Here is a 27,976-nt window from a genome sequence, read left to right on the forward strand (position 1 = left end):
CCTCCGACATACTAGTGTCATGTCCAGGGGTTGTACTTGTACATCAAAGCTCCCTCATGCTACAGAAATAAGAGATAGGCTTCTGCCCCATGGGCCTCATGGCTCATACTTACTTACTTCCTCAAAATTGACCTGCAACCATGAAATCATTTGACCTTTATTCCTGTTGCCATGCTTTGTCAACTCAACGGAGTTGGCGGTTACTTGGGTTGGAATCCCTGCGTGCGTGTCCCCTCCACCATCCCTGATAACCAGATGTTTCATTCGAGGGCGGTGTGTTGCCTTAGGCTTAGATTCATTTGTTTATATCTTCTGAAAATGCACTACCCTTGTTTCCTCTTGTACTATGGCGAGATACCGACGTTATTGGCTAAGGTCGTTTTTATTTACAGTACACACACAGGACATTGCACTATACTGTACGTTATGTGCAATTTCTAAAAAGATGAACTGATACCCACCCTATCGGTATGCAACGCCCATCTGCGTGAAACTCAGGGACTTTCTTTTCTGCTGAACTGAACTGTGACGGGCTACCCTCTTATCATGCCAAGGATGATCGTAAATAAATATGAACCTGACCCGTTAATCGACAACACTTAAGCTATATGGCTTTTCAGTCCATTTTGAGATTAGTGCAGTAAATGGAAAATGGTGCATTTATATAGCAACTTTATCCAAGGCGTTTTACACAGATTGTGCATTAACACATTCACCCATGCACACACACACACACACACACACACACACACACACACACACACACACACACACACACACACACACACACACACACACACACACACAGGACCGACCAGTGATCGTTTTCACAGCAAATTCAGTTACATTCAAATCTAGTCGTAGTCTTTTTTAATAACACGCCATTTCAGTTTTAGTCCTATTTCCAGTTTTAGGTGATAAGGCGACAACAATGTTGTCACTCCGCGGTGGTAAAGCAACTCAAACCCCTCTTCTTTGTTTATACTAACCATCGTTTCGGTGGTCACCTTATCACCTATAATTGAAGTATGAATTGGCCTTTACTGCCCTTTAGTCTTAATTTTGACAGCAAATTCTGATTTAGGCTTAATCTTTTGAACACAGCATTTAATTTTTGTTTATCACATGACATTCATATACACCGATGGCGGAGGAAACCATGCAAGGCACCAACCTGCACATCGGGAGCAATTTGGGGTTCAGCGTCTTGCTAAAGGACACTTCGACACACGCTCGCTGGCCTAGTGGTCCAGGCGCATGCCACATATAGGCTCTGGACTGTTCGAGTCCCGTTCATGACGACCTTGCCTCTCTCTCCCCTTCTCTCTCTCTCCCTCTTTCCTGTCCATCTTCATACAAAACAAATCTAAGAAAAAAAAGGACACTGACAATGATTCTGGGGGAGCCCAGGATGGAACTGATAACCTCATGGTTCCCATCCAGCTGCTCTACTGGCCACTCTACCTCTGAGCTACTGCCACCACTGCAGTAATGTTAGCATAACAGTTTAGCGTACTTGAGGGGTATTACAGTGTTTTGTATATTCACACCATTTATAATATATTTAATATTAGGATTAGGATTTCTGAATAAATTATGTTTTTAGCAACATCTACAACACTTAGCACACAATTAGGTTATTACAAATTATTATAATACTAATACAAGTATGCCTCTTGAACTGATTCCAAATGTAAGATTTTAAGTTTGTTTTAATACCAACTACTTAGCACTTGGAAAAACTCCACTTTGCAAATTTGAAAAGTGCATAGTTTGGTAATAGTAGTTTGTCATTGCCAAGTATACAAGGACAAGTAGTTAGGGTGACGTTTTTTATGATAAATAATAAATAATAATAAATGAGGCCTTTGCTACTGTATGTTTCATACCAGTTTCAATTGAAATGGGCCTCCACCCTCAGGGGGGCCTCCGACCTCTGACTGGTCGTCAGTCAGTCAACCCCCCGCCACCCGTGGCCCTCTCTCTCTCTCTCTCTCTCGCTCTCTCTCTCTCTCTCGCTCACTCGCTGCCTTACTCTCTCCCAACCTGGGTAAAATGTGTGGCATTCAATCAATCAATCAATCAATCTTTATTTGTCACATACACATTTTTAAAATGCAGTGAAATGTACGTAGGTCAGCATTGGGAGGTAAAGGGGAGACACTTGTGGAGGGACAGTGAAGTGAAGGAACGACAGGATGAGGAGAGGTGGTGTTGCTGCGGCGTAAATGCTCGCAATGTTGAAACAGTCAAAACTATTTGTATCAATACAGCTGTATCAACAGAATAATTATGTCTAGAGGTATACATGGGGGCCTCATATGTGGTCTTGAAACGGATTATATATATATGTCATTAGCACTGTTAAATGCAAAGAAACTATACAGCTGCTATAAGCAATAATATGTAAAAAATTTACAGACTTTTGGGTATTCAGAAGACAGCCAGCAATGGGTAAAACACTCCCCAACATTTTTGCCTGCATTCAGAGATTTTCCTAGAAGCTTTGTAGCCTCGGTCCCAGGCTTACTTATCTGGAACATCCGTCAAATGTATTTCCCCCGGATACGATATTTTCCCGACCAATCACAAGTTCACAACACTTGTTTCATCCACGGAGAATGTAAACGGATTTGTAAAGCATCAACGTCATTTCCTTGGGCAATACTTCCGCCAAAATCCCGCAATTTCTGCTGATAGTCTTTTCAGCGTAGGTCTTGCCCAGGGTGGAAGCTTTGTCATTGGTCGCACATATTTATTAGAGTGCAAAAATAACACGCTGTCTCAAGACACTTTACAAGAGCAGAGACCCAACGTTTACCCCCTGAGCAAGGTTTTGGTCACAGCGGCAAGGATAAACTCCTCAACAGCCAGTGAGAGACCTCGAGCAGAACGCCTCTGACTGGTCCGAGACCATTATGTGCCTTGACCATGACGAGGTGGACAGAGTGACAATGACAATCACATCTTTCAATAGACGATGACATGGACAGAATGGCATGTTTCTCTAACAGGCACTTCTTTCCAGGGGTGTGTAAAGTAACCAAGTAACCAAGTACAAGTTTGTAAGTACTGTGTACTGTACTTACAAACTTGAAATGGGACATTCTACATACTGTAAGTGAGTAGCCTTTGGTATACATTCTGATGCCAATACCTTTGTACTTTTACTGAAGTAAAACATTTGAGTACTTTTTCCTGCACCACTGGTAACAATGACAATCAAATCTTTCAATAGACGATGACATTGACAGTTGACACTGGTATGTTTCTTTAACCCATTTAGACCCGAGACCAGATTCTATAATGTCTTCTAAATCACGACAGTTTTCTGAAAAACTATATGTTTCTCTATCAGTGCTTCTCAAACTATTTCATGTCAAAGGGCCCCAGAATGATATATATATTTGGCCGCAGACCCCCATCTCAACAGAAGCAAATATACAGTATGAGTTAAAAACATTCACTGTGAAAGAATATATATATTCAAAGATTTGTGGCACATTTTCAAGATTTTTCAAAAAATAGCAGATCTACAAGCTCATAGCACGTCACTCTGTGCCGCGCTATGAGCTTGTTGATCTGCTATTTTTCAACAGCTAAAGTTTTAATAATAGTTGAAAGTGGTTAAAAGCTAAGGCGATACAGATGCGTTCCCGCCCAGAATGGATTAACAGGCACTTGTTTCTCAGGTGAACCTCGCAGAACTGGCCTGACGTGTGTCAGGTTAATTCACCTTTCTAGCCTCATGGGAGATTGAGGAACTATTGGAAAAATAAGCCTTGTGACACGTACGTCCCTACCGGCACATCATGTACACAATTATCTTTGAAATTGTCTCCGTAAATCACCACCTGCCTCTGTGAGCTCCCACAGGGGCACGCTGACTCCTGCCTCCTTCCCTCATGCTCCCTCCTTCACTTCACTTCTCTCCCCATTTTTCATTCGCCCCAAAGCGACCCCCCAAATAGCGGGCGGGCGGGCAGGCTGGCTCTAACCCTTCAGTGTTAATTGAACTTAAACCATATGGGCACATTTTGTATACCCTCAGTTAAAATATTGGAAAATATTATTTTGATTTTGGTATTTTACAGTGCAGATATCGAGACAGAGTCCAGCGACGGAGAGAATAATGTGAAATTGGATTGCAGGATGGAAACCTGGACATAATAGAGAGATACCCAGTATACCTCTATATACAGAAGTACTGATGCAATGTGGTCAACACTGACTTTATGATGAGGAAGGATTGAGAACGGGGGAACATAACAGAGGGTGTGCTGATGTGAGATGAGAAACAATTCAGAATGGGGAACACGACAGAGAGTGCACGGTGTGTTGTCCTGGAGAGGAGAGACACTTTGTTCAGTACATGCTGACAAGCAGAGTAAGGCGTGTAGTGTGTGCATGCGTGCGCGTGCGTGCGTGTACAGTCAGTAACGGACAGGTAAATAGATTGAGAGAGAGAGAACTTGGTTAAGTGCTGGAAAGAGAGAGAGAGAGAGAGAGAGATGGATGGAAAGAAATCAGGGAGTAGCTGCATGAGAGAGAGAAAGAATGATGGAGAGAGAAACAGGGAGAGAAAGAACATACAGCCATTTAGTATTAACTGAGAAAAGCTGGCTGGCAGCAGAGAGAGGAGGGAGGGAGGGAGGGAGAGAGAGAGAGAAACAAAGATGGATTAAAAGCCATTTCACGGCCAGGTAGATGGATGAAGACAAACAGAATATATGGAAGTAAACAGGGCGGTACCACTGGCCCCAAAGTTTGACTCTCCACAAGGCAAGGTCCCGCCCCGCCCCAGTCGAGGGCTCTGGACTGACAGTTTGATTAAATGTGCTGGGCCTCGACACCCCTCAGCTCTGCCAAACAAACCATCAGCCTCCATCGTGGAAGCAGATAAAACCAGCCTTCTTCCCCCCCGACAATTTATTTAAGTTTCACCGCCAGAGGAGAGACCTTCCATTGTGGGGATTCTCTTTTCTCTCCCTTTTAGTAAGTAAATAAGTACATTTTATTTATAAAGTACCTTTCGAAACAATGTTACAATTAAGGTGCTGTAGCCTACAATGTAACAAAATAAATAACCAAGTTAAAACAAGGAACATAAGAGTAACCCAACAAGAAGCAAAGAAATAATTAAGCTCTATAGATTAGCATTTGTATTGACTAATTTTTAAATTAATCTCACTCATTGTAATTCATATCTTTTTGATAATTTGTACACGCATCTCAAATATTGACAGGCACACTGTAAGGGCAGCAGTGTGCAAATTAGTTTGTGTTTAGCTCCAGGCAAAAGATGTACTGCATAAAATACTGTTATTTTATCCATGTCTCCTTGACAAAACGACTAAAGGATATAACATGCAGTACACAATTCATATTGTTGTTGTTTTTTGTCTTCTTTTGTCTATTATCACTCACATTCCCCATAGGTTTTCATTTCTGACATTTACTTCGACGTTGAAATATGTATGTGCTGTAGTATATATAATGCCTTTGTGAATATGAACATCTTACTTAAAGCCAGCACACAAGTTAAGTATATGAAATATTATCCACAATAGTTGCCACTAATGCAGCAGACGTCACACCACACGATGGTAACAGAAACGATTCGTCATGTTTGCTGCAGCTTTTACAGGTTAGTTTCATCGCAGTGTGGGCAGACAGAAAGGAAGTTGATCTTTCCATTAACAGTCAGTCAAAACGGTTTCAGGATATGTCTCTTCTAGTCTGGATCCTTATTCCTTGGGTGTTGATGTCTCCATCACTTAATCAAAACTGAACCGAACTGACAAGGATCATATTTAGCTTCGGGGCGGCTGTCTCTTTCAATACAAAGTTTCAATTCTCTTTGTCTTTACAGGAATAACAAGCCAGTCATCATAGTTGTTCCCAAACCAACGTTTTCATGTCATGGAGCCCCAAATTGACACGTATTAGTGCGCGGACCCCCATTTGAAAAGATATGCCAAGGACCCCCATGAAAGAAGATTTTTCCGGCTCTAGCAGTGACCATTTCAATTTCAAGGACCCCCGGTTTGACATGCATTATAGCCAGGGCAGGCTACGGATTCCCATTTAATGGCATTCATATCTCTGGTACCCCAATTTATATTGTAAAATCAATGTTAATTTAACTTTGAGAGTGCACAAACGGGTCCATTTGGTTCCATGTGTACACTCACTGAGTTACAGTCCCCTTAAGGGTGCATTTGGTTCCTCACTATCATTAGCTGGGGACCCCCTGGAACCCCCTCAAGGACCCCTAGGGGTCCCCGGACCCCACTTTGAGAAGCACTGATATAAACCATGTTCTGCTGTGAGAGTCCAAATCCAATTAACTCACCATGTTTATACCCAACACTGGAAACAGCTTTTCTTTTATTTTTATATAGGAAATCTGTTTTCTGGCCCTCTGTTGACTCTTGAATGAGAGGGAGCGATTTGTCTTCCCCTTTTCCTGCTCCATTAGTCACCTCTGGGTGTCTTTTAGAAACCCTCTCTATTTCCACACCAAGTGTTTTCACCCATGCAGAGTGCTTCATACTGCGTGATCACAGAGCTCTGGCTCAAGGCCCCTTAACGAGTGTCCCTGAGTCATTCTCATAATGGTCATTAGTGAGTGTCTTTATACAGCGTTTCCGAGAGGCGTGTTATTAAATCATCGTTGTCGTCCTTGTGGTGGTGGTGTAGCAATGTTTTATTTGTTTTCCCTGTCAGGCGAGTACATCATTATCCCATCCCTGGGACGGATTAGTTTGTCGAAACGACCGACTCCTCCGGCGGCGTGTCTGTGACTTGATGAGAGATCTAGAGGCGTAGAGAGTATTGGGCGGCAATCGTCAAATAAGTACCGTGAAACACGGAAATGTAAAAATATATCAGCAATGATCTCCGAACACGTCCAAACTTCATAGGCAAACTTTTTGTTCTGTGACTATAACTTTCGCTTTCCTGCCACACGCGCGCGCACACACACACACACACACACACACAGACACACAGACACACAGACAACAGAACAAAGAGAACTCATAAAACAACAAAGTGGAAAAAGCGGCACTTTGAGCCAGTCTTGCATCTTTTATGTGCCACGTTTTCCACTTTGTTGGTTTATGAGTTGAGTTCTATTTAAATCGGAGCACGGTGGTGGCTCAGGGGTAGAGTAGCTGGATGGTAACCGCAAGGTTGCCAGTTCAAACCCGGGCTCCCCCAGAGTTGGTGTCGAGGTGTCCTTGAGCAAGTCACTGAACCCCTAATTGCTCCTGATGTGCTTGTTGGTTCCTTTTATGGTTTCCGCCGCCATCAGTGTATGAATGTGTGTGTGTGAATGTAATGCACAAACTACGTAAAGTGCTAAACAAATGCACCATTTACCATTTAGCATCCACTGCATCAACCAAGGAGAGTTTCCAGAGGAAGCACGCCTGCATTTCTTTCTTTAACTGTATTTTCTCTCACTTTTGTATATCCACCACTCCATCTTTCTCCTAAAGTGCATAATGTCTATGTTGTTCCACGCAGGACACACACCTGTATGAAATGAAGATGGCGATTACTATCTTACAAGTCGCGACGTGAATGTATGTTGACGATGGATGCATGGCGCCTCCTTGAAGTTCCACCACCAAACAGCGCTTCCGTACATCAAAGCATGTCTAGTGATTATCAGACGAGGTGAATAAAACCCTAGAATGCCTTGTAGGATAAGGGGGCAATTACCATGCAGCAACAATCCAAGATGCAATGTGGTCAACATGGAAATTAATGGAAATGCACCGGGAAGCTAGAGTGGACGTCCCAGTAAAAGCAGTGAATGGAAAAGATTGGAGAAAAAAAATGATTACATCTTCCATTTCCTGCCTGCGCCTTTTTTCTGTGGTTGACGGGGCTTGACTCACTACAGTCGCTACACAACACAGTAAAATCCACAGTACTCCAATAATGTGCAAATTGACCCCTTTTTGGATCACTGGACAATGGGGCCATTTTTTACATTCTCACAGTTAAATCTGCACTGTGGACTTTTATTTTGTGGACTGAAACTTCATTGGAGACCATAACTGTCAGTGGTTCTGCCTGGACAATGAATAGTACTGCGAAGTATGCAGCATAATCCAGATAATGTAGTTACCTACTGTATACCTACTGTATACCCGGTCTCACCCAAACATGGTGAAATTGCACGGAATTGCAATTCCGTATACACGCCTAGAAAACAGTATTTATGAGACTAGATCTGCTATTTTTCCTAATATTTTTCTTACATGCATTCACACAGACTTCTTAACTCAGCCAATCTGTCTCCAGCACAAACTCACTCACACACTCAACCCGTCTGTGCACGCACAGTACACAGTGTGACAGAAGGTCCTATTCCATAAGCCATGGAAGCAATCACACCCGTGTGAAGTGAGGGGTGCTCTTACATCATTATGACGTAACATGTCTATTTGCTCAGACATCTACGTATGACGTACATTCTCCATTCATAGCACAAAAAATACCGATTTGCTCGTCCACATACAGTATGACGTAGAATGGGAATGTAATGTTTGTGTAAGATGAAAATATACACTAATAGCTGAATATATAGGAGGGGCTAGTGCCCCTCAAAAATGAAATACCAGTACTCAAGGTAAAACTATACCTCAAAATCTATTCTATTCTAAATTCTAAGCATATATAGCCCTTGAGTAGACATTAGCTACTTTCCACCAATGGCTATAGGATCAGCCTATATGCATATATAGCTATTACCCTGGATAAGAGCAGTGTGTGCTGACAGCCATCCAAACATGAACCTGCACTTAAGTTATAACCAGCATCCCCCAAGGGAGCTAGCTAGCGATGTTGCCTCACACAATGCTGTGGTGAGGGTGCACTTATAGGCCTGTATACTGTATATAGCCGCCTGGTTTTGAATGCATGAAATGCATGTGTCTGTTATCATCACTGGGACAGCTCGGCCCTAATCCATTTTGACCTGACAACGGATTCTACAAAATGTCTTCCAAATCATGACAGTTTTCTGTTTCTATATCAGTAGTTCTCAAACTTTTTGAGCCCCGGAAGGGCCAGAATGGTATGTATGTATTTGGCCGCAGACCCTGCATCTGAAAATGTGTTGTTCCAGAGACCCCCCCCCCCCCCCAGAAGCAAAACATTGAGTTAGAACGATTTTTTAAAAAATAGCAGGTCTATACAAGCTCTGTGCCGCGCTATGAGCTTGTATAGATCTGCTATTTTTCAATAGCTAAAGTATTATGTTTAAAATACCAAAAGGGGTTCCCGTCCTGCCTCGGGAAATGCTTTGGTGATGGTGCCTCTATATAGCCTGGTTTTGAATGCATGCAATGCATGTGTCTGTTATCATCTCTTGCACTGGGACAGCTCGGGCCTAAAGGAGCCATTAAGAGCTGAGTTACGGTATTCTTTTCCCCCCGATGCCTCCTAACATGCTGCATTATTTGCATTAATTTAGCATGGGGACTGAGCTAGGGGAGTTTTAATTGTCATCATGCCTCTCATTACCTGTGCCATTAAAGGGTTCTCACATGCAGGGATATGCTGAGTCAGGGGTATGTATACAATGATGGTGGACACCAGTGCTGTGTATAAAGTACATTTACAGGGCGGGAACCCCTTTTGGTGTTTTAAGCATTATGTTATACAGTACTTTAGCTATTGAAATGCCGCTCCATGTGAGTGTAAGTGTGAGGATTTAGAAGGCATTTGTAGAATCGTCTTCAGGTCACTCTAAATGGGTCGAGTACTATTTTGAGGTATATTTTTGAGGGGCTATATGTCCACTTTTTAGTGTATGTATAACCCAGATTTTGTCCTATATAACATTAAATGCCATTGACAATGAATGGACAATTTTGAGTGTTTGTGTAAACACAAACATTGAGGACGAAGGTGAGGACGCAAATTCTGATTGGCCAGAATGAGATGATGTACGATAAGAGCGCCCTCACGGGTGTGATTTATTTTTTACTTTACTGGAGTATATTTCCCATTGTGAGCTTGTAGATCGGCTATTTTCCAATGGCCGAAATGTATAGGACTGAAGTGGTTAATGTATGTTTTGTCATAATAATCAAAATCTACAAATTACAAAAGTTTTGCGATGCATTGTGAGCTTGTAGATCTGCAATTTTCAAAAGAAAATTGAAAACGAAAATGAGACATTCTGCATAATGAGTGCTTTTACTTTTAATATGCTTTAAGTACATTTTGATGCCAATACTTTAGCACTTTTAGTCAAGTACATTTAGCGTTTCTAAATTGCAGTATTGACCCATTCTTGGCAGGAACCCCTTTTGATGTTTCAAGCATTATGTTATATAGCTATTGAAAAATAGCAGATCTACAAGCTCATAGCACGGCACCGAGTGTCACGCTACGAGCTTGTAGATCTGCTATTTTTGTTTTTAACTCAAATCTTTGCTTCTGGGGGGTCCCTGGAACAATATCTTTTCAGATGGGGCTCAACAGCCAATTACATATAATTTTGGGGGTCCATGACATGAAAAAGGTTGAGCACCAGCACCACTGACATACATGCAGGTTTCTCAGAAAACTGTCAGGATTTAGAGGTCTAAATGGGTTAAAACAACTGAGTATTTTCCACCACTGGAGGCTATAGGTCTGGCTGCTGTCAAAGTCTTCTGGTGAATGCAAGAAATGCTCTTATATAGGACCATATATGGTATTTAGAATGCAACTGGCAACTGGTGACATAATGGTCTGGAATATGGTGTGAGCTATACTTATGAAAAAGATGAATTGCATGCAATAACATAAGTGTGTGTGTGTGTGTGTGTGTGTGTGTGTGTGTGTGTGTGTGTGTGTGTGTGTGTGTGTGTGTGTGTGTGTGTGTGTGTGTGTGTGTGTGTGTGTGTGTGTGTGTGTGTGTGTGTGTGTGTGTCACGGCATCCACTGAGAGAACGACGCTTTCACTCAGTAAACAGCGCAGAGAGGTTCAGGGAATTGTTAAATGGTCTGACTCTGACAACATGAGCAAAGACATGACAGAAAGGAGACACTCAGAGAGCGAGGAGGAGGAGGAGGACGGAGCTATATACAGTCAGTTTATAGAGAGATACCCTGTAGTGTAACTGCGTGGATCTGTGGCTTAAATTGGCTTATATTGGTATTTGGTGAAGTAATCCTCTGCAGGACTCCTGTTGCTGCGCGCGTGCGTGCGGACAACGCGGCACGGAGAATCATTTTAATAAGCATAACTTGGCGATCCGCTGACATCAAAGCTTATTATTATTATAGGGTTCGCTCCGCGACTGACATATATTAAACTATAAACTCTCCCTCGATCCGCCGACCCGCGACAGCAGACAGACTCCAAATGCTGCTCAGTGGCGGAGAGAAGAAGAGGGACACAGCAGAGGAGAGAGCGCGCTACACACTCCACAGATGATTATGATGTGCGCTGCATGCGCTTCATGATCCGAGCTCTCCAAACGAAGTGCCCTGGCCTACAGACACAGACGAAAACGAGAAAGTGTAGAAAACGAATCGCGATCAATCCAGGGACTATTAGCCTCGGAGACCGCATGAGGCGTTTTAATCCATGGGACCGATGTTGGATGTTGTGAGCATTCATCAATTCCCCCCAAAATGTGCCAGCAGTGCGAATCATCCGGATCCACCTCCACCACCACCAAGTCAAGTCGAGCGGCGGGCTCCTCCCGGCTCTCGGACGCCGGCAGGCTGTTCCTCAAGCACACCACCGTGCACGGCCTGAGACACGTCTTCCTCGGCGGCTCCTACCCGCGCAGGGTCGCCTGGCTGCTGGCGTTCCTCGCCGCGCTGGCGCTCCTCTTCACGTGGTCGTCCAACCGCGTGCGCTACCTGCTCTCGTCGCCCGTGCACACCAAGGCGCACATGGTGTACGCCAAGCGGCTCGTGTTCCCCGCCGTGACCATCTGCAACCAGAACCTGCTGCTGCCGCGGCGCATGAAGAAGACGGACATCTTCAGCGCGGGGAGGTGGCTCGGACTGCTGGGGAGGAACTGGCAGGTCTCTCCCGCTGCGCGCGAGGCGCTCGCTCCTCCGACCAGTCCCCGGAATGATGATGATGGTGGTGGCGGCAATGGTGGCAGCGCAGTCCTGGCTAATAGCGAGCCCGACCCCTGGTCGCCCTTCTCTCGGATTTTAGACTTCAACCACTTTCTCCCGCCGCCGCGGGAGTCGCAGCCCTCCATGAGACAGCTGCTGGACAGGCTGGGACACCAGTTGGAAGAGATGCTGCTGTACTGCCGCTACCAAGGAGAGCTCTGCGGGCCGCGCAACTTCAGCACCGTGAGTGTGTGGACAGTTCCAAAGTTACAATATCTGTGGCTACAGTATGTACAGTACACAGTATAGTGTACAGTACAGTACAGTACAGTAGGCGCCACTTATTTGCCTCTTTTTTTTTTTACTATTTTGAAAAACCTTTATAGTTCTAATAGCCGCTCACAACGGGTCAATGTAGATCGGCTAGTTGAAGAATTTGAAAATGTTTTTAAAAATAGTAAAATAATAAATTAAAACAATAAAATAAAATAAAAAGGCAAATAAGTTTAGGGATAAGGGGTAAGGGAAGGGAAGGGGTGGCACTGGCACAAGATATATAGCCCCAGTTGGCTTTCGATTTTGGTTTGATTTTCGGATTTTGGTTTTTATATGAACATATAGCCTATAGGCTATACACTGTGGGGTAGATCACAACAGCACGGGAAAGCTATGGTTGAAGTTCATTTTCAGATGTTTGATATTTGAATGCTGTTTAAGAATCAACAGCCCGCAGAATTGATTTGGATCCATATAGTTGGTTGTTTTCATGCAGTCTTTTGACCTGATTAAGTCCGATGATTGAGTTGGGACTTGGGACTCATTTCTTATGTTGATGCATGGAGTTCTGCATGACCTAATACTCATAATGAAGGTCCATCAATTATGCACAATCCTTTGCACTGGTCTGGGTCTCTTTCTTCTAAATGCCTCTGGGTGTTGAAGCTAATCCAGGACTCTCTCTCTCTCTCTCTCTCTCTCTCTCTCTCTCTCTCTCTCTCTCTCTCTCTCTCTCTCTCTCTCTCTCTCTCTCTTCCCCCTCACCAATCTCTCTCATGCTCTCTCTCCCCTCTGTCACTGAATCACTATTTCCTGACATTCCTGTCTCTCACACTATCATTATAATTGGATGTAATTTTATAGGGCCATCTGAACTTTTCCGGTTGGTGAGGTTGACAACTGAACATTCGACGTTGATTTCACAATGGCTATTGAAAAGGATAGACTTGCAAAATTAAAGGGTTACCTACTAGAGTTTACAAGAGATGTGCAGCATTAGGAAAAAAGGCTATATCCAACTATCAAAGTCTTGGTCAAGGACAAGGTCAACTAGGACCAAACTGACCTATTAATAAAGCAGATATGGTGGCAGAATGCTCTTCTGCTCTGAAATGGCCCCTCCTCCACCACTCGCTCCACTCATAACACAGAACGATCAATATATATAGAACACTAAAGGAGTGTCTCGGGAGACCAATATGCTGCTAATGAAGACTTTTGATTCATTTAGCAGCGTTTTTCAGCACTCTGCGACACTCTCGATGCAGAGCGGTTTAATAGTGACAGGCTCAATGGAAAAGGCAGTTCATTGATCGACACTCCATCAATCCATGAAGCACAGCGATAAGTGGGTCTCCCTCCCACTGTTTCTCCCATACCTCATTACCCAAATTTGCCTTCAGACAGTGATGGTATAGTGAGGGGTTTTTTTCTCCCGATGATTGAAGCCCATGTTAGTCAACTAAGCAGTAATGCTGGTAATAGACTGCCATAGGCACGTCTGTGTGGTTTTATGAGCGCCTGAGAGGCCCATAATTCAGAGGCACTCGATTAAAAATATATATCTCGCCTTCATGGCTGTTCCAGATGTCTGCATCATCAGAACACAGCATAACACAACAGATGGCTCCTGCTTTTTTCTCCAAATGCACTTGTGTTTAACCCATTCTGTACGTCAATCCCTTTTACGAGCTTGTAGATCTGCTATTTTTGAAAAATCATGAAAATGTGCCTGGAATCTGTATATACTATATTGTTACAGAGTGAACGTTTTTAACTCAAATATGTTGTTCCATGGGTGGTCCATGGAACAACATATTTTCAGATGTGGGTCGGCGGCCTATTACATATAATCTTTGACATGAAATATTGAGAACCACTGACACATTAAAAAAAAAAAAATTAATTTCAACGTCAGGTCTAAATGGGTTAATAAGAACCCACAGAACATAGACTTCAGACAGATGTTTTACTCTCATCCGAGTACTATCAGCCCAAACACATTATAAGGACGCTTTTATTGCTCAAAGTAATTGCATTGGCAAAGGCCGTAATTTCAATGATATAAATCCAATTCACGAGTTTTTAGTTGCTTGGAGAGGTCGTGTTTCTGCCTGTACACATGGATAACTAACGGGGCACCTGTCTTCGTGTGTCTGCCTGTGCACATGGATAAATAACGGGCCCCTCTCTTGCTTCAGCTTCAGGGCAGGGCAAGGCGTTGGTATGACTCAGGTCACTAACATAATTCACAGTGAGAACAGAAGCATGAAGACAGAGCTGGTCCAGGTGATGGAGTGGGTCTCCACGGAGGTATACGGAAAGCCCATGTTGGCTGTTTCTTTCTCTCTATGAACCTGCTCCATCAACCACTCCGTTCAGTCTCTTACTCCATCACTCCATCCTTTTTTATCCATACATACAGTGGTGGTAAAAAGTATAGGCTATACTAAAATGTTTTACTTGAGTAAAAGCATCGATTCACACTGTTTTCCGGATGCTCACTCGGGGCCACTTGGCAGATGTGTAGTGTGAATGCTGCGTTACCGTTCCTGTGAGCGGATCACCCAACTGTTCCCGGGACCGCATAGGGACCGATTGATTGACGACATGTGTACTCGGATACGGATCGCTGCAATGGGAAAGCATTGAATACAGTTGAATGAAGTGTACTCGCGGGTGCGAAAGAATCAAGGCCCAATGTGGGGAGCCTGATGGACTCAGTGTGAATCCCCCATTAGCTACCAAACACTTTTTGGGGCAGGCCTTCATGCCCTCCTGTGCACCGCGCCCATCCACAGCCATTATGTTCATCCCGTTTCCCATACAGGTCTCACATCAGTGTTGTTTTCGACGAAAAATGTTCGTCGACTACCTTTTTCCACTGACGAAAACTAAATGGAAACTAAATAAACTAAGGCAAGCTATGATGACTAAAACTATACGTTTTGACAATTTCGTCAACAAATAGAAACAAGACTAAAATGTTAGGAAGGGACTAGTGGACAAGGGATCTAGTATAAGTCATTTTACACTTGGTTGCATGCTGAAAATAGCAGATCTACAAGCTTGAGCTTCCATGACAAATGACATTTAGACTAAAATAGAAATGTGCTGCCAAAAACAACATGAGAATTCAAACCCTATAGTGCATGGCATTCATTATCACGGCAGACAAACTCATTCATCCTAGATGAGATGTTAACTGGAAATTAGATGTTGTAGGCTAGTCTGTAGTATCCGCTCCGTTACACAGTTATCAGAGCACATGGAATGGAATGGAAAATACTTTATTAATCCCAGAGGGGAAATTGAATAGTACAGTACTATAACAATAAATGTATAGTTGCACCGCTCAGTTCACACAGGTGTGATTTTTTTAAATACAAAGTATAACCGTTATTGATGCAATGTCGAAAGCACCCCCGAGAAATGTTACATGGCCAAGCATTTTTTCCATGACTGCCACAGTGTCACAATTTGCAATGTCCCCAAGTGCCTGGTTGATCTTGAAACATGCATGCGTGGCAGCACATTTTGATTTTAGTTTTAGCCATAGTCTCTTGAATAGTTTTCATTTAGTTTTAGTCACATTTTAGTCACCTGGAATGTCTTAGTGTTAGTCTAGTTTTAGTCGACTAAATATCCTTGATTTGCTGTCGTAATGGCTGATTTGACACTTGCTGAAAATAGCAGATCTACAAACTCACAACGCGTCGCAGCACATTCAAACCAAGTGTAAAATGACTTATACTAGATCTCTTGTCCACTAGTCCCTTCCTAACATTTGAGTGTCGTTTTTATTTGTTGACGAAATTGTGAATGTATTCCGTCTTAGTTTTAGTCATCACAGCTTGGTTTTCATTTAGTTTCCATTTAGTTTTCGTCAGTGCCATGTGGGGTCTAGCCCTGGGCCACCTCAACATGGTTCTGTGGCCTCGTCACATGTGCCATGTGGGGTCTAGCCCTGGGCCACCTCAACATGGTTCTGTGGCCTCGTCAGCCATGTGGGTTCTAGCCCTGGGCCACCTCAACATGGTTCTGTGGCCTCGTCACATGTGCCATGTGGGGTCTAGCCCTGGGCCACCTCAACATGGTTCTGTGGCCTCGCCGCATGTGGGGTCTAGCCCTGGGCCACCTTAACATGCTCAGGCGTCAGGCAGGCCTGTCTGCCTGTGAATTATTCATCTTAGAGAGGATGACGCGCGTTGACGACTTTGAAAATGTTATCTTCTTTAGTGTGACATTTCACAGCACTTTGTCACTGAAGCATGAATCAGTCTGTCTCGGTTGGTTGGGTTTTACTTCTTTCATTTGAGTTGATATTAACATTTAAATTCTTCTTGTTCACAAGTAAGCCTCTGTTCTTTCCTCAAGATGTGGAAAATGTTTACTTTGGCTAATAGCAAAAGCCAATCATACTGGAATGCATGAGTCAGCCTCCTAGTATAGTAACAGCTGTGATGACCCTCTCCCACCCAATCATAGATTTGTTACTTCCGCTTAATTCATCACCACAGCATTACGCAGTTGTACAGTATATCCAGTCCATAGACAAATGTATGGCTATATCACCATTTAAATATCATAAATATTTATGAATTGGCAACAACAAATGGGATTTGGGGCAAGAGGTGGAATGGAACTTGTTTGTTTCAGTGAGGCTCATTTTGCTGATGTGAGGTGGAAGTACTGTATAGAGCCAAGAGCATTTTATGGTAAAATAATTTGTTTGCTTTCCAAAATGACTCAATGCTCATTTTGCTTTCTCTTGGTCTGTTTACTTTCACGTGGTGTTTGTGTTGGTGGAGCTCGTGGGTGTTTCTCCGCCTGCCATGTTGTACGATTGTGTCATGCTTTTCAGCTGGACATCATGCTGTGTGTTATACAACTAGAGCGGTGCCCGTCAGTGGTGGAAAAAGTACTCAAATGTTTTACTTAGGTAAAAGTATAAATACTGCAATGTAGAACTACTCCGTTACAAATACTGTCCTGTATTCAGAATGTACTTGAGTAAAAGTACAAAAGTATTGGAATCAAAATGTACTTAAATTACTAAAAGTAAAAGTACTTATTTTGCAGAATATATATATCGCAAGTTTGGCTATTTTCAAATGGCCAAAATGTTATTATGTCTACGTCCCTTTTATGTCCATATATGGAGTTCTTTAAATTGTCAGGCATGCTAAAATACGGAGTCTATGCAGATGTCAGAATGATGTCAGAACATATAGGACAGCTCCATAATGGAGATCAGGTCCAGAGCCTGGGCAGAGAGAGGTCTTTTGTGGCGGTCCTGGACAACCGTGGGTCCACCGGGCACTGCACTCCCTGTGGGGGTGTGGAACGTAACGTGTGTGTCGAATTTGAAGTCGGTGGGGCGAACGGTTCTCGAGTTACGTGGATTTCAGACGTACAGTACACACGCACGTACGAGAGAGTTTGGTACATAGTCATAGTTAGATAGATGACTCCGCAATGACAAAGTGCTGTATATGTATTAGACCTTAGGCATAACGCTCAGAGCTTCTTAGCCACAGCACAATGGAGGTGCTCGCTGCCTCTCCAAGGTCGCCATGCAGCACCCACGGAGATTGTTGTTCGCTCCGCTAGCTGCTCAATGTGCCCAGCGCAGGCTCCATGGTTACCACAGCAACTCTGACACCTCCCTTTGGTCCATCAGCTCGCTGTTGAATGATATGCGTGCACATGCAGGCGTACACACACACGCACACACACGCGCGTGCGCACACACACACACACACACGCACACGCACACACACACACACACACACACACACACACACAGTCACACACACACACACACACACACATTGACAGACACAAACAATCGTGTGTGTGTGTGTGTGTGTGTGTGTGTGTGTGTATATGGTGGTTAAGCTGTTTAAATGGGTGCCAAAGGGGAAAAGAAAACCTCCCTGTCATTTTTGTGTAAAGGCTAAAAGGCAGTGACCTTGTTTTCCCGCAAATGTTGCACTTCATTGTTTCAGCATCACAACTCGACTCATATTCCAAGGAGTAGTGATAAACAGTGGTCTTTGTAAAGATCTATATATCTAATGGGTTTCTGCTTTATTAAAGTGTACAGAAACGAGACAGGAAAGAATGCAACAGTAGGAATGAAATATGACCCATGTCTTGCACTTAAAGCATGATTTATTATACTTCAGTTGAAACTCAAACACAGCCAATCGACAAACGGGATGCAACTTGCAATGTAACATATTGTGAGCTCTTGCAACAGTTTCAATGCAATTATTTTGGTTCTCCAGAACCACCACAAAAGGCTCTGCTCGGGCTCTGCCAGTGGGTCTAATCAGCCTAAAGGCTCATACATTGTCTGGATTTTCGGTGGTGAGGTGACCACCGAACTACAACATGACGTCAAGAGCCGCAAACCACCGCCACCGCCCCGGCCCTTCTCTCTGTTTGTACTCACCACCGCTCAACGTTATTTCAGCTCCGGTGGTCAGCTCACCACCGGAGCGGTGGTCACCTCACCACCGGAGCGGTGGTCACCTCAACACCGAAAATCCAGACTATGAATGAGCCTTAAGGCTCCTCACCTGTGCAATTCCCAGCCTCTGCCTCAGCCAATTGATTGCCATGGCAACCCCACACCTGCAAATTGATTACTTAACCACTACACTTTTCACAGTCAGTTTGCACTCTTCGGGCACAGACAGACAGACAGAGGCAGACAGACAGATACAGAGATCTCCATATACAGTATGGTCACAAAAGAGACACAGACTGTACAGAACCCGGTTCCCGGCCTGAGGGGGTAAAACACCAAAAGGGGTTCCTGCCCAGAATGGGTTAGAGTCATTTCTATTTTATCCCACTCTATCGCCGCACTGTATTCAATCAATGGTAAGGATTTCCCATTGTGGGCCACATACTGTATGCAATTTCTCTGCCTCCATGTATCTGTGGCATTTGAGTCATTTGTCATGAACCCGCTTAATGTCTGAGTCATCACTCACCCTCATAGTAATAAACGCCTCCTCGCAGGTTTCAAGGTTTTCAAGATGCAGTCAGAAGCTGAATGAATGAATTATTTTCCCATTTTCACAGACTGTCTCTGCTGTCTACAGTAAAAAGCATTTTCATCCTAATTGTCTGTATCAAATCTATCTTTCCCTCTTCCCTTATAGTGAGTATAGTGACCAGATATGTTTTGACATCAGTAGGTACAGTAGCCATTATACGGCAGCTAAGTGCAAGGACGTTGGATTTTGGTTCCTGCATTACTTTCCATTCCCTGATGTTTGTGATTTGGTTAGACCTCCATTAGAACTGCCAATCATATATTTTCATGCCCACATGCATGGCCCCGCTAGTGGACCCCTGCTCTCATCTGTAGCACTTCAATGGCAGCTATACAACCGATCAGCTAATGAGACCATACAGGCGTAGCCTGCACTGCCTGCAGCCTTAACCCATTCTGGACGGGAAGTTCGGGAACCCCTGTTGGTGTTTGAAGGATTATGTTATACTTTAGATATTGAAAAATAGCAGATCTACAAGCTCATAGCGCGGCACCGAGTGCCACGCTACAAGCTTGTAGGTCTGCTATTTTTGTAATATCGTGAAAATGTGGCGCAAATCCCATGGAACAACATATTTTCAGATGGGGGTTGGCGGCCAAATACGTACATATATTTTTGGGGGTCCTTGACATGAAATAGTTTGAGAACCACTGATTTTGAAAGTTTTCAGAAGACTATCGAGCTCAGGTCTAAATGGCTTAAGGCACTCATCATTTTTAGCATTAAAAGGAAGCTGTGCCTTGATTTATCTAAAAGGTTTCTAGCAGAGCACATATCTATGCCTCACCACAACTAGTTTTTGTGAAGGTACCACACAGGTACCGGCACACAACAGTGTCAGGTCCTGCGGCTTGGTCTGCCATTAGCATAATTCCATTAGGATTTATTACTTTGTTGCGGTGCTATGGGCGGAACACATACCCTGCAATGCATTGCATTAACCTTTGATATTGTAAATCTGAGATTCTGTCATACATTTCTTCTTTTTTTGGTAGTCTTTTTGGTGACACCTCTCCCAGGCTATAGCTCCGTGGTTCTGGGGCAGAGCAGACACACAGAGATGTTGTCAATTGTGGAAGAAATACCAAAGATTATAATAAAAAAATCACTTTTGTTTAATGGAAAAGTTTCAGAGTATGACTTTAAAAGGTTTACATGCATTACAGCTGAACACATGTGCTGCTGATAAAATGTGTCCAATATATATATATATATTTATTGCCATTGTTAATGATCTCCATATGTTTTTTGTTTCTTTGTATCTTTCAGATTTTCACACGCTATGGGAAATGCTACACCTTTAACTCGGGCCAAGACGGGCGTCCCCTAATGATCACAATGAAGGGTGGAATGGGCAACGGCTTGGAACTGATGCTGGACATCCAGCAAGATGAGTATCTGCCCGTCTGGGGAGAGACTGGTAAGGTTATGCAGAGGGAGGTACTGTATGCATGTTGTCGTATGGGGAGAGACTGGTAAGGTTATGCAGAGGGAGGTATGCATGTTGTCGTATGGGGAGAGACTGGTAAGGTTATGCAGAGGGAGGTATGCATGTTGTCGTCTTTCCAGTTCCATAAAATGTAAAAGTAATTTCAATGTCATTGTAACGGACTGATCTGAAGTCTAGGGGCATACTCCCCGCAACATGGATGGAAGAACACCGCCGCTCATAAAAGAGTATTTCTTTAATACTCAAAAGCAAATAATTTACAAAGTGGCTTTAGTGCATGACGAACAATGATTTACAAGTTGGCTCTGTGAGCACTGCATGGCTGAATGACTGAAAGACTTACATTACAGGGTGATGAATGAACGAATAAACACAAGAAAGGTGATGATGGCAACAACACTAACTCAAACCCCTGACAAACATACAAATACGAGACTACAACTGAAACTAACAAACAGAACTAAGAACTAAGCAAGACTAACACTCCTTCCTGAAGGGAGTAAACTATAAGCGTAAGCAGAACGAAAACACAAACTAACGAAATAAAGCAGACATAACGAAAACATAACAGAGCGTAGGTGGCTGGAGGGAAGACCACGCAAGGGCTGACAGAGAGTGAGCTATGTAGCCAGGTAGCCGGGTCTCTGAACTGCCACAGGGCCAGTTAGCCAATAGGAGCTGCAAGCCAGGCCCTCCTCAAGACGGCAACACATTAGGGACACGTCACTCATCATCTGCAGGGACGACAGAAGCACCAAACAGTACCAGGCAATAATAGCCATCCCTATAACCTGTACAGCTAAGCAAGCCTACTAATAAAATAGCATTAGCTCTATATATATTTATCACTACTAATCGAACATAATAATAAATACAGCCAACGGCTGTTACAGTCATACATACAGCGACAGCTCCAGAAAATTCTGCCTGGGAGGGCTGGCTATTTAGAGCAGGGGCTAATGAATCTTGGTTTATATAGAAGTCAGTCAATAATTGGGCTTGCTAAAGCCCCCCTTGCCACCCCTGGAGCCGTCCCTGCATACAGACATATACAGACTACTAGCATATCTGTGACTACTTTGCAATGGTTTACGTCATATTTGACAAATCGATCAATTTGTGACCATTCTTTTCCCCTTCAAATGGTACACAATTATATTTTCTGGTGAAACAACCCTACAAGCTGTCCCATATAGTTAACGGCATGTCGAATAGATATTAAAGGCTCAATTAGACTTGAAATGATCCTTGGCGAATTGGTGTCCTAATTTGATCGCAACCTGTTTTTGAGGGGTAAGCTCGGGGTGCCAGGAAGATATGGCCACTTTTACTCTGTAAAGCCCCCCCCCCCTTGAAGTCAGAAATTAAGAGCTTAGTATATCCATCTGGTCTAAACCACGGAGAGCTCCCTAGATTACGCGCGCAGAGCCTTTCTTTCTGATCCGTATACAGGGAAGTGAACGACAAAGTTGGCCTCCTTTAGTTGGATGCCAACAATTTTTTTTAATAAAAAATTAAATTCTGAATATCTTTCTCTCGTTTGATATGAATGAAAATGTGCTAGGACGTGTGTACACGTGTGTACACGTCCTAGCAACCCGTCGGTTGGATTAGTTATGACGTTCCCACACGTCTAAATGAACAAACATACGTGCTTTTATCTTTATCTAATACATAGTGATATGTATTTATATTATTTGACTTGTCTCATGCATCATTGTGCTTGATTGCTAGGTTTTATTCTCCGCTTTTAACTCCAGAACTTGTAGCAACTGTGTAAATATCCAAAGCCTGCATGTCCGCCGACATTTTGGTGACACCTCTTCCAAGCTAGCTCCATTGTTGTTTACAGTGTAATCTGGGGCAGAGCAGCAGACACATATTTATGTGGAATGGTTGATATACCAGAGTGAACCAATAAGGAAGCAATAAGGAAGCAATAATGCAAGCTTTGCATCTTTCATTAGGTTCCAGCAGCCACCCGGAACCGTATTCCACCTCTACTGATATATTCCCCTTGCGCTGGAGTTCATTATTCCGTTTTATTCCAGTATTCTGGAGTAGTGATTTCTAGAGCTCCGGCACTCCACCTTGTGCCCCCTTGACATTCTGAAAGTGACTTTTAAGTTTCACCATCAAAGTTCCCATATCTGCTGTGGCATGGGCCACCTTTCAAATAGCGCAAGGCAGCTTAGAGGGGTCTCGGTGTTGTGCATCACATAAAAGGAGTTCAATCTACCAGTGGTGTAAAGTAACTAAGTACATTTACTCAAGTACTGTAGGTACTCAAGTACAATGTTGAGGTATTTGTATACTTTACTTGAGCATGTCAAATTTTCAATACCAAAAATTTTACTTTTAGATTAAAATGTTGATTTGAAAACATACATTAACCACTATAGCTCTCGAACATGCGCTGCTCCCGTGCTTGCGGTTATGATTAGGTTAGGGTTTGAGTATAGGTTGTCGGTCTAATGACTGTCGAACCAATAATAGTGTTGGAACTAAAGCCTGTAAGCCTCAGTCAAAGCCAACTCTGATTGTGACAATTCATTCATTATCACGATCCGAGTTGGCTTTGACTGAGGCTTATAGGTCTTTAAATAAATACTTTATGAAACATCTATGGGAAAAATTAACTGGAGGAAAAAATGACGCGTTGTATTAAGGTGCAAAAGAGTCAGCGTGTGTCGACCACATAATAATCCACAACCAGGAGAAGTGAATATATTCTATGTGTGAACGTCCCTAGTCCCTACACAATGATAGCCTGTCTGTTTTATATATATTCTATGTGTGAACGTCCCTACACAATGATAGCCTGTCTGTTTTATATATATTCTATGTGTGAACGTCCCTACACAATGATAGCCTGTCTGTTTTATATATATTCTATGTGTGAACGTCCCTACACAATGATAGCCTGTCTGTTTTATATATATATATTCTGTGTGAACGTCCCTACACAATGATAGCCTGTCTGTTTTATAGGATTTATGTTCATATTTTTTAAGGCACTGTAGCATATTGAGTGTCCAGGAAGCACTTTTGACCTTGCATAAATGATTGGAGTCCTTATTCCTGTATCATTTTATTAAGGACTTTCGACCTTGTAGCATAAATGATTGGAGATGACCAGGCATGTCCTTATTCCTGTATCATTTTATTAAGGACAAAGCTTGTTACCAAATTCATGATCAGTCCATTCCATTGCTACTCATCCCAGAGCAGTCATAGCTGTTCCCGAACTCATCTGGAACCTCGATCTCACTCCCTGCACTCTCCCTGCTCTTACTCTGGACTCTTGCTTACTCCAACTCTGGACTCCCACTCCGACTCTCTTGTCAACTCTCGACTGACTGTGGATCTCCGCACATTTGAGACCCTATATCATTCTATACCAAAGAAATAGTGCATGTGGGGTATGCACGTGCATGTGCGCCCCCAGTATGTTTCCTTCGTCTAGACCACCGCATATTAAGTAGATGGTCATTTCTATAGATTGTTAACACAATGGCAATATGACCGCCGCGAACAACTTGGGAACCATGGCTAATTCTCTATCCGGGACGAAATACCTGAAAATGACCACACCCTTTTTAAAATGACCGCTAGTTGAAACATGGCTATAACTTCTAAACCGTTGAAATTATGTCAAACTCACCAACATTGCAGCTGTAAAAAAAGCTTGAATGATGCTCTTTCTATCTCCAAAGTGTTTGTTTCATAAAAATCCAACATAGACATGTTGTGAGCCACTTTATGTCAAGAAATTCAGAGTTTGGAAGCACTCCCTTTCAGTAACGCAGCATCCTGCTGCCTCCTGCATTATGTGCAAATTCAAAACAGGTGGTACGCAGGCCGTTGAGTGATTATTCAATAAGCGCTTCCAAACTCCAATACTTAGAAAAAGAATCACCTGCAAGGAATTTCTTGACATAACGGTTTAGAAGCTAGAGCCATGTTTCAACTAGCGGTCATTATAATAGGGTGTGGTCATTTTCAGGTATTTCCTCCCGGATAGAGAATTAGCCATAGTTCCCAAGTTGTTCGCGGCGGTCATATTAGCCAAGAACAGTTGAGATATTCTTTTCTAAATGAAATGCATACATATCTTAGCCTGGTCCTCTACTAAATCTATACAATGTTATCCACGGCCCAATTTTAATAGCCTTTACAAGCAGATACATAGCAGATCACTATAGGCCCTTCTTGGAATGTGGTTGTGGGCCAGCTAATATCAAGCCTCTCAGAGCTACAGTAGCATTCAGAAACTCAGTCAGTGAAGGTTTGTCATACACAGACAGTATATAACATTATACAACATTATATGGAAAATGTGGCTCCTTAATATACGACAGCACTTCACAGCCTGGTCCCTAATTACATTTTTGAGTTATTAGTTAATCGGAGGTCCCCACTCCCCAGGGAGGAACCCGCTGGTTGTTCCTGACTCGAGGCTGAAGACAATAAAGGGTGATCATCATGCCTTTGATGTTAGCGCTCTTTGACTCCGGAATGACCTGCCAGTGGAGCGCATCAGACCTGATAAATCACTGTCTTTCTTTGAATCACTTCTTAAAATATGTAATGTGAGGAAAATCCTTTGTAATTTCGTCAGATCCATGCAGCATGTCGTAACCATAGACTGTAATATATATATATATATATACAAAGGGACCCCGTTTTGAAGCCAATTTTTTTGGTGAATTCAAATCTACCGTCTTGGAACTTGCGGTCCCGAAAAGTAACCAGAAATGAATGCTACTGGCTGGAAGGGCTTTACTCGGTAGAACCAAAAACGCATAATAATTTATAAAGTAATTATGACAATGTTTTTTACAATTTACAATTCAGGCATTTAGCAGGCGCTCCAGAGCAATTTACAGTAAGAAAGAACATCTGTCAGTATCAGTATAATAATTATCTGTACAATGAAACCAGCTAAATAATTGATAGTTGTTGTGAACCAAATGGACCCTTATTTGTCTGTAAACCTGTGTACAAATGTCTCAGAGTCGAATTAACACCTAGGATATTATAGTGTAGATTAGTGTCCCAGATGTAAATAATCATCAAAAGTGGTCCATGGCTTAATTAATGCATATCAAACTGGGGGTCCTTGAAATGAATAAGGTTACGGGGACACCAATGGCAGAGTGGTTAAGAAGGGGAGTATACCTCTGATAATGGCAGAAAAGCCCAAAACACATTAAAAAAAAGAAATAAATTCATAATGTTATAAGAATAACTAACATAACTCGTGCTTCACAGATTGAAATACGGTATGCAGGGCAGGCCGTCCCCACTTTTCGAGTATGAGTGATGGCCCAGAAAAGGCACACATATTGCCCAGTTTAATCGCACTTGCATTGACCGCTCTGCGTTAACAACTGTGCCGTATAAAGATGGATGGATATGGACGAGGAGAAATGGTCCTTTATTGTGATGTAATTGTATCACTTGTCGGCTGGGTTTACTTTTCTCATGAATCAGAGATGGAGCAGAACCTTTTGCCTTATAAAATCAATAGAGGGTTTTTAACTCGGGGCACATCCTGTCTCTGCACAAACCAAACACACTCTAGTCTCTAAACACATACAAAAGTCTTTTTGAAAGTTATTTTTGTTTATCTTTTGTTTCGGTCCTTAAAGGTATATTCAGTGATTTCACTTAATTCAAATATCACTTATTTTTGTTTTGTTGTGATATTCTTCCCTACTATAGAGTGTGCTGACCATATAAGGAGTTCCTGAGGTCCGGGGCTAGGCTAAACTTCCGCTCGCTCGAGCCATTGAGTTATAATTATACTTCCGGAAGTCTTCCGGGTGCCACTGAGCAACTTCCACTGAAATGAATAGCGGGGGGGCGGCGCTAATGCTCCATTTCGGTCTCTATCCTTCTTTATACTCTATGAGTTAACCCCTGGGGGTCAAAAAACCTTTCGTTTTTGGCTAGGTGGCCCAGCCTTCATCCAATCAGGATAGAGAGGGGCCTTCCGCCAATCATGATCGAGCGGGGGCGTGCCTTGGTGTGCGTGCTGTCGGCCTGTCGCGTGCCCCCCCACTGTAGTGCGTGCATGTGCACATCTTGTTACCGGGGCGGACCGGGGGGTTTTCCAAATCACTGAATGCTCCTTTAACATAAAGTATGCCATGAACGCGGGACCTCGTTCTTCTCGCCACAACCCGCCTTTGCCAGAACGAGGGAACTCGTCTTTCTTTAATATAATTTAATCCAGTAATTAAACATAATATTTACATACGTACATACATCTTCTTCTTTGGTTTTTCTTTGGCACTGGCGCCACTTTTTCCCCTAGAAGGCTGGGAGCTCAGGGATTGTGTTGATTTGCTAAAACATTGCTGTGTCTGTATTAATATTTCACGAGGATCGGGAAATGTATGTAAAACTATACCTTCAGTACAGGCCAAAGAATATTAATTCCAACCACTATAGGAATTGCCCGCAAACCAATAAATCATTAATAATTACTTACACATTTTAATTAAAAAGAAACATGGGGATTCTTAAACATGTTTTTTTTAATGAGATGGCTAATGATATTCTGATATTGATATACTACTGTAATAATATTAAAAGGCTAAAGACACAGTTTGCAACAGTAAAACACAAAGACAGGAATTTAGCCTAGACCTAATGCAGTCCTAGTAACAATGTTATGAGAAACACACGGGCACGCACGCACGCACACGCACGCACACGCACACACACACCAAATCTATAGGTGCGATGTCTCCCCAAGCTCCATGTGTCTCTCTCTGTCTCTGTCTGTGTCCGGTAGACGTGTGCCATACAGTAGGTGCACCAGATATATTGACACATGTAGTATGTTGGTTGGTGTTAATCAGACTATGATATAAGTTAACAGCGCCTTTCCCAAAGAACGTGCACGCATTATAATGTACTGTAGGGCGTGACGTCTGGGCGCTCCACCCACGCGGCAACTAGCAGTGTGGGTGAAAACAGGAAAACGCTGTGTTGTTTCGGACCGAGATGGGATCCTTGTAATTCGTAATCCCGACGGCGCATTAGTCCGACAACGTGGCTTTGCTTATGGTTAAGG

General features: G+C 43.0%; 1 protein-coding gene across 3 annotated transcripts in view; it reads left to right on the plus strand.

Moving 5' to 3' along the window:
* The window catches only part of asic1b (acid-sensing (proton-gated) ion channel 1b), a gene marked incomplete at its 5' end in the record, with an annotated part of 243,316 nt that overhangs the window by 185,506 nt on the left and 29,834 nt on the right, over positions 1-27,976 (plus strand). For 2 of the 3 annotated variants that reach the window (XM_080786117.1, XM_080786116.1), the window contains one exon: positions 20,709-20,859. In XM_080786117.1, coding sequence (XP_080642243.1) covers positions 20,709-20,859 — 151 coding nt within the window. Of the gene's footprint in view, positions 1-12,215; positions 12,334-20,708; positions 20,860-27,976 lie in introns of those variants that run through there. The other variant, XM_080786118.1, reaches the window with a different exon arrangement.

This window comes from Protomyctophum bolini (genome assembly GCF_963924005.1).
Source record: "Protomyctophum bolini genome assembly, chromosome: 2".
Lineage (NCBI taxonomy): Eukaryota > Metazoa > Chordata > Actinopteri > Myctophiformes > Myctophidae > Protomyctophum > Protomyctophum bolini.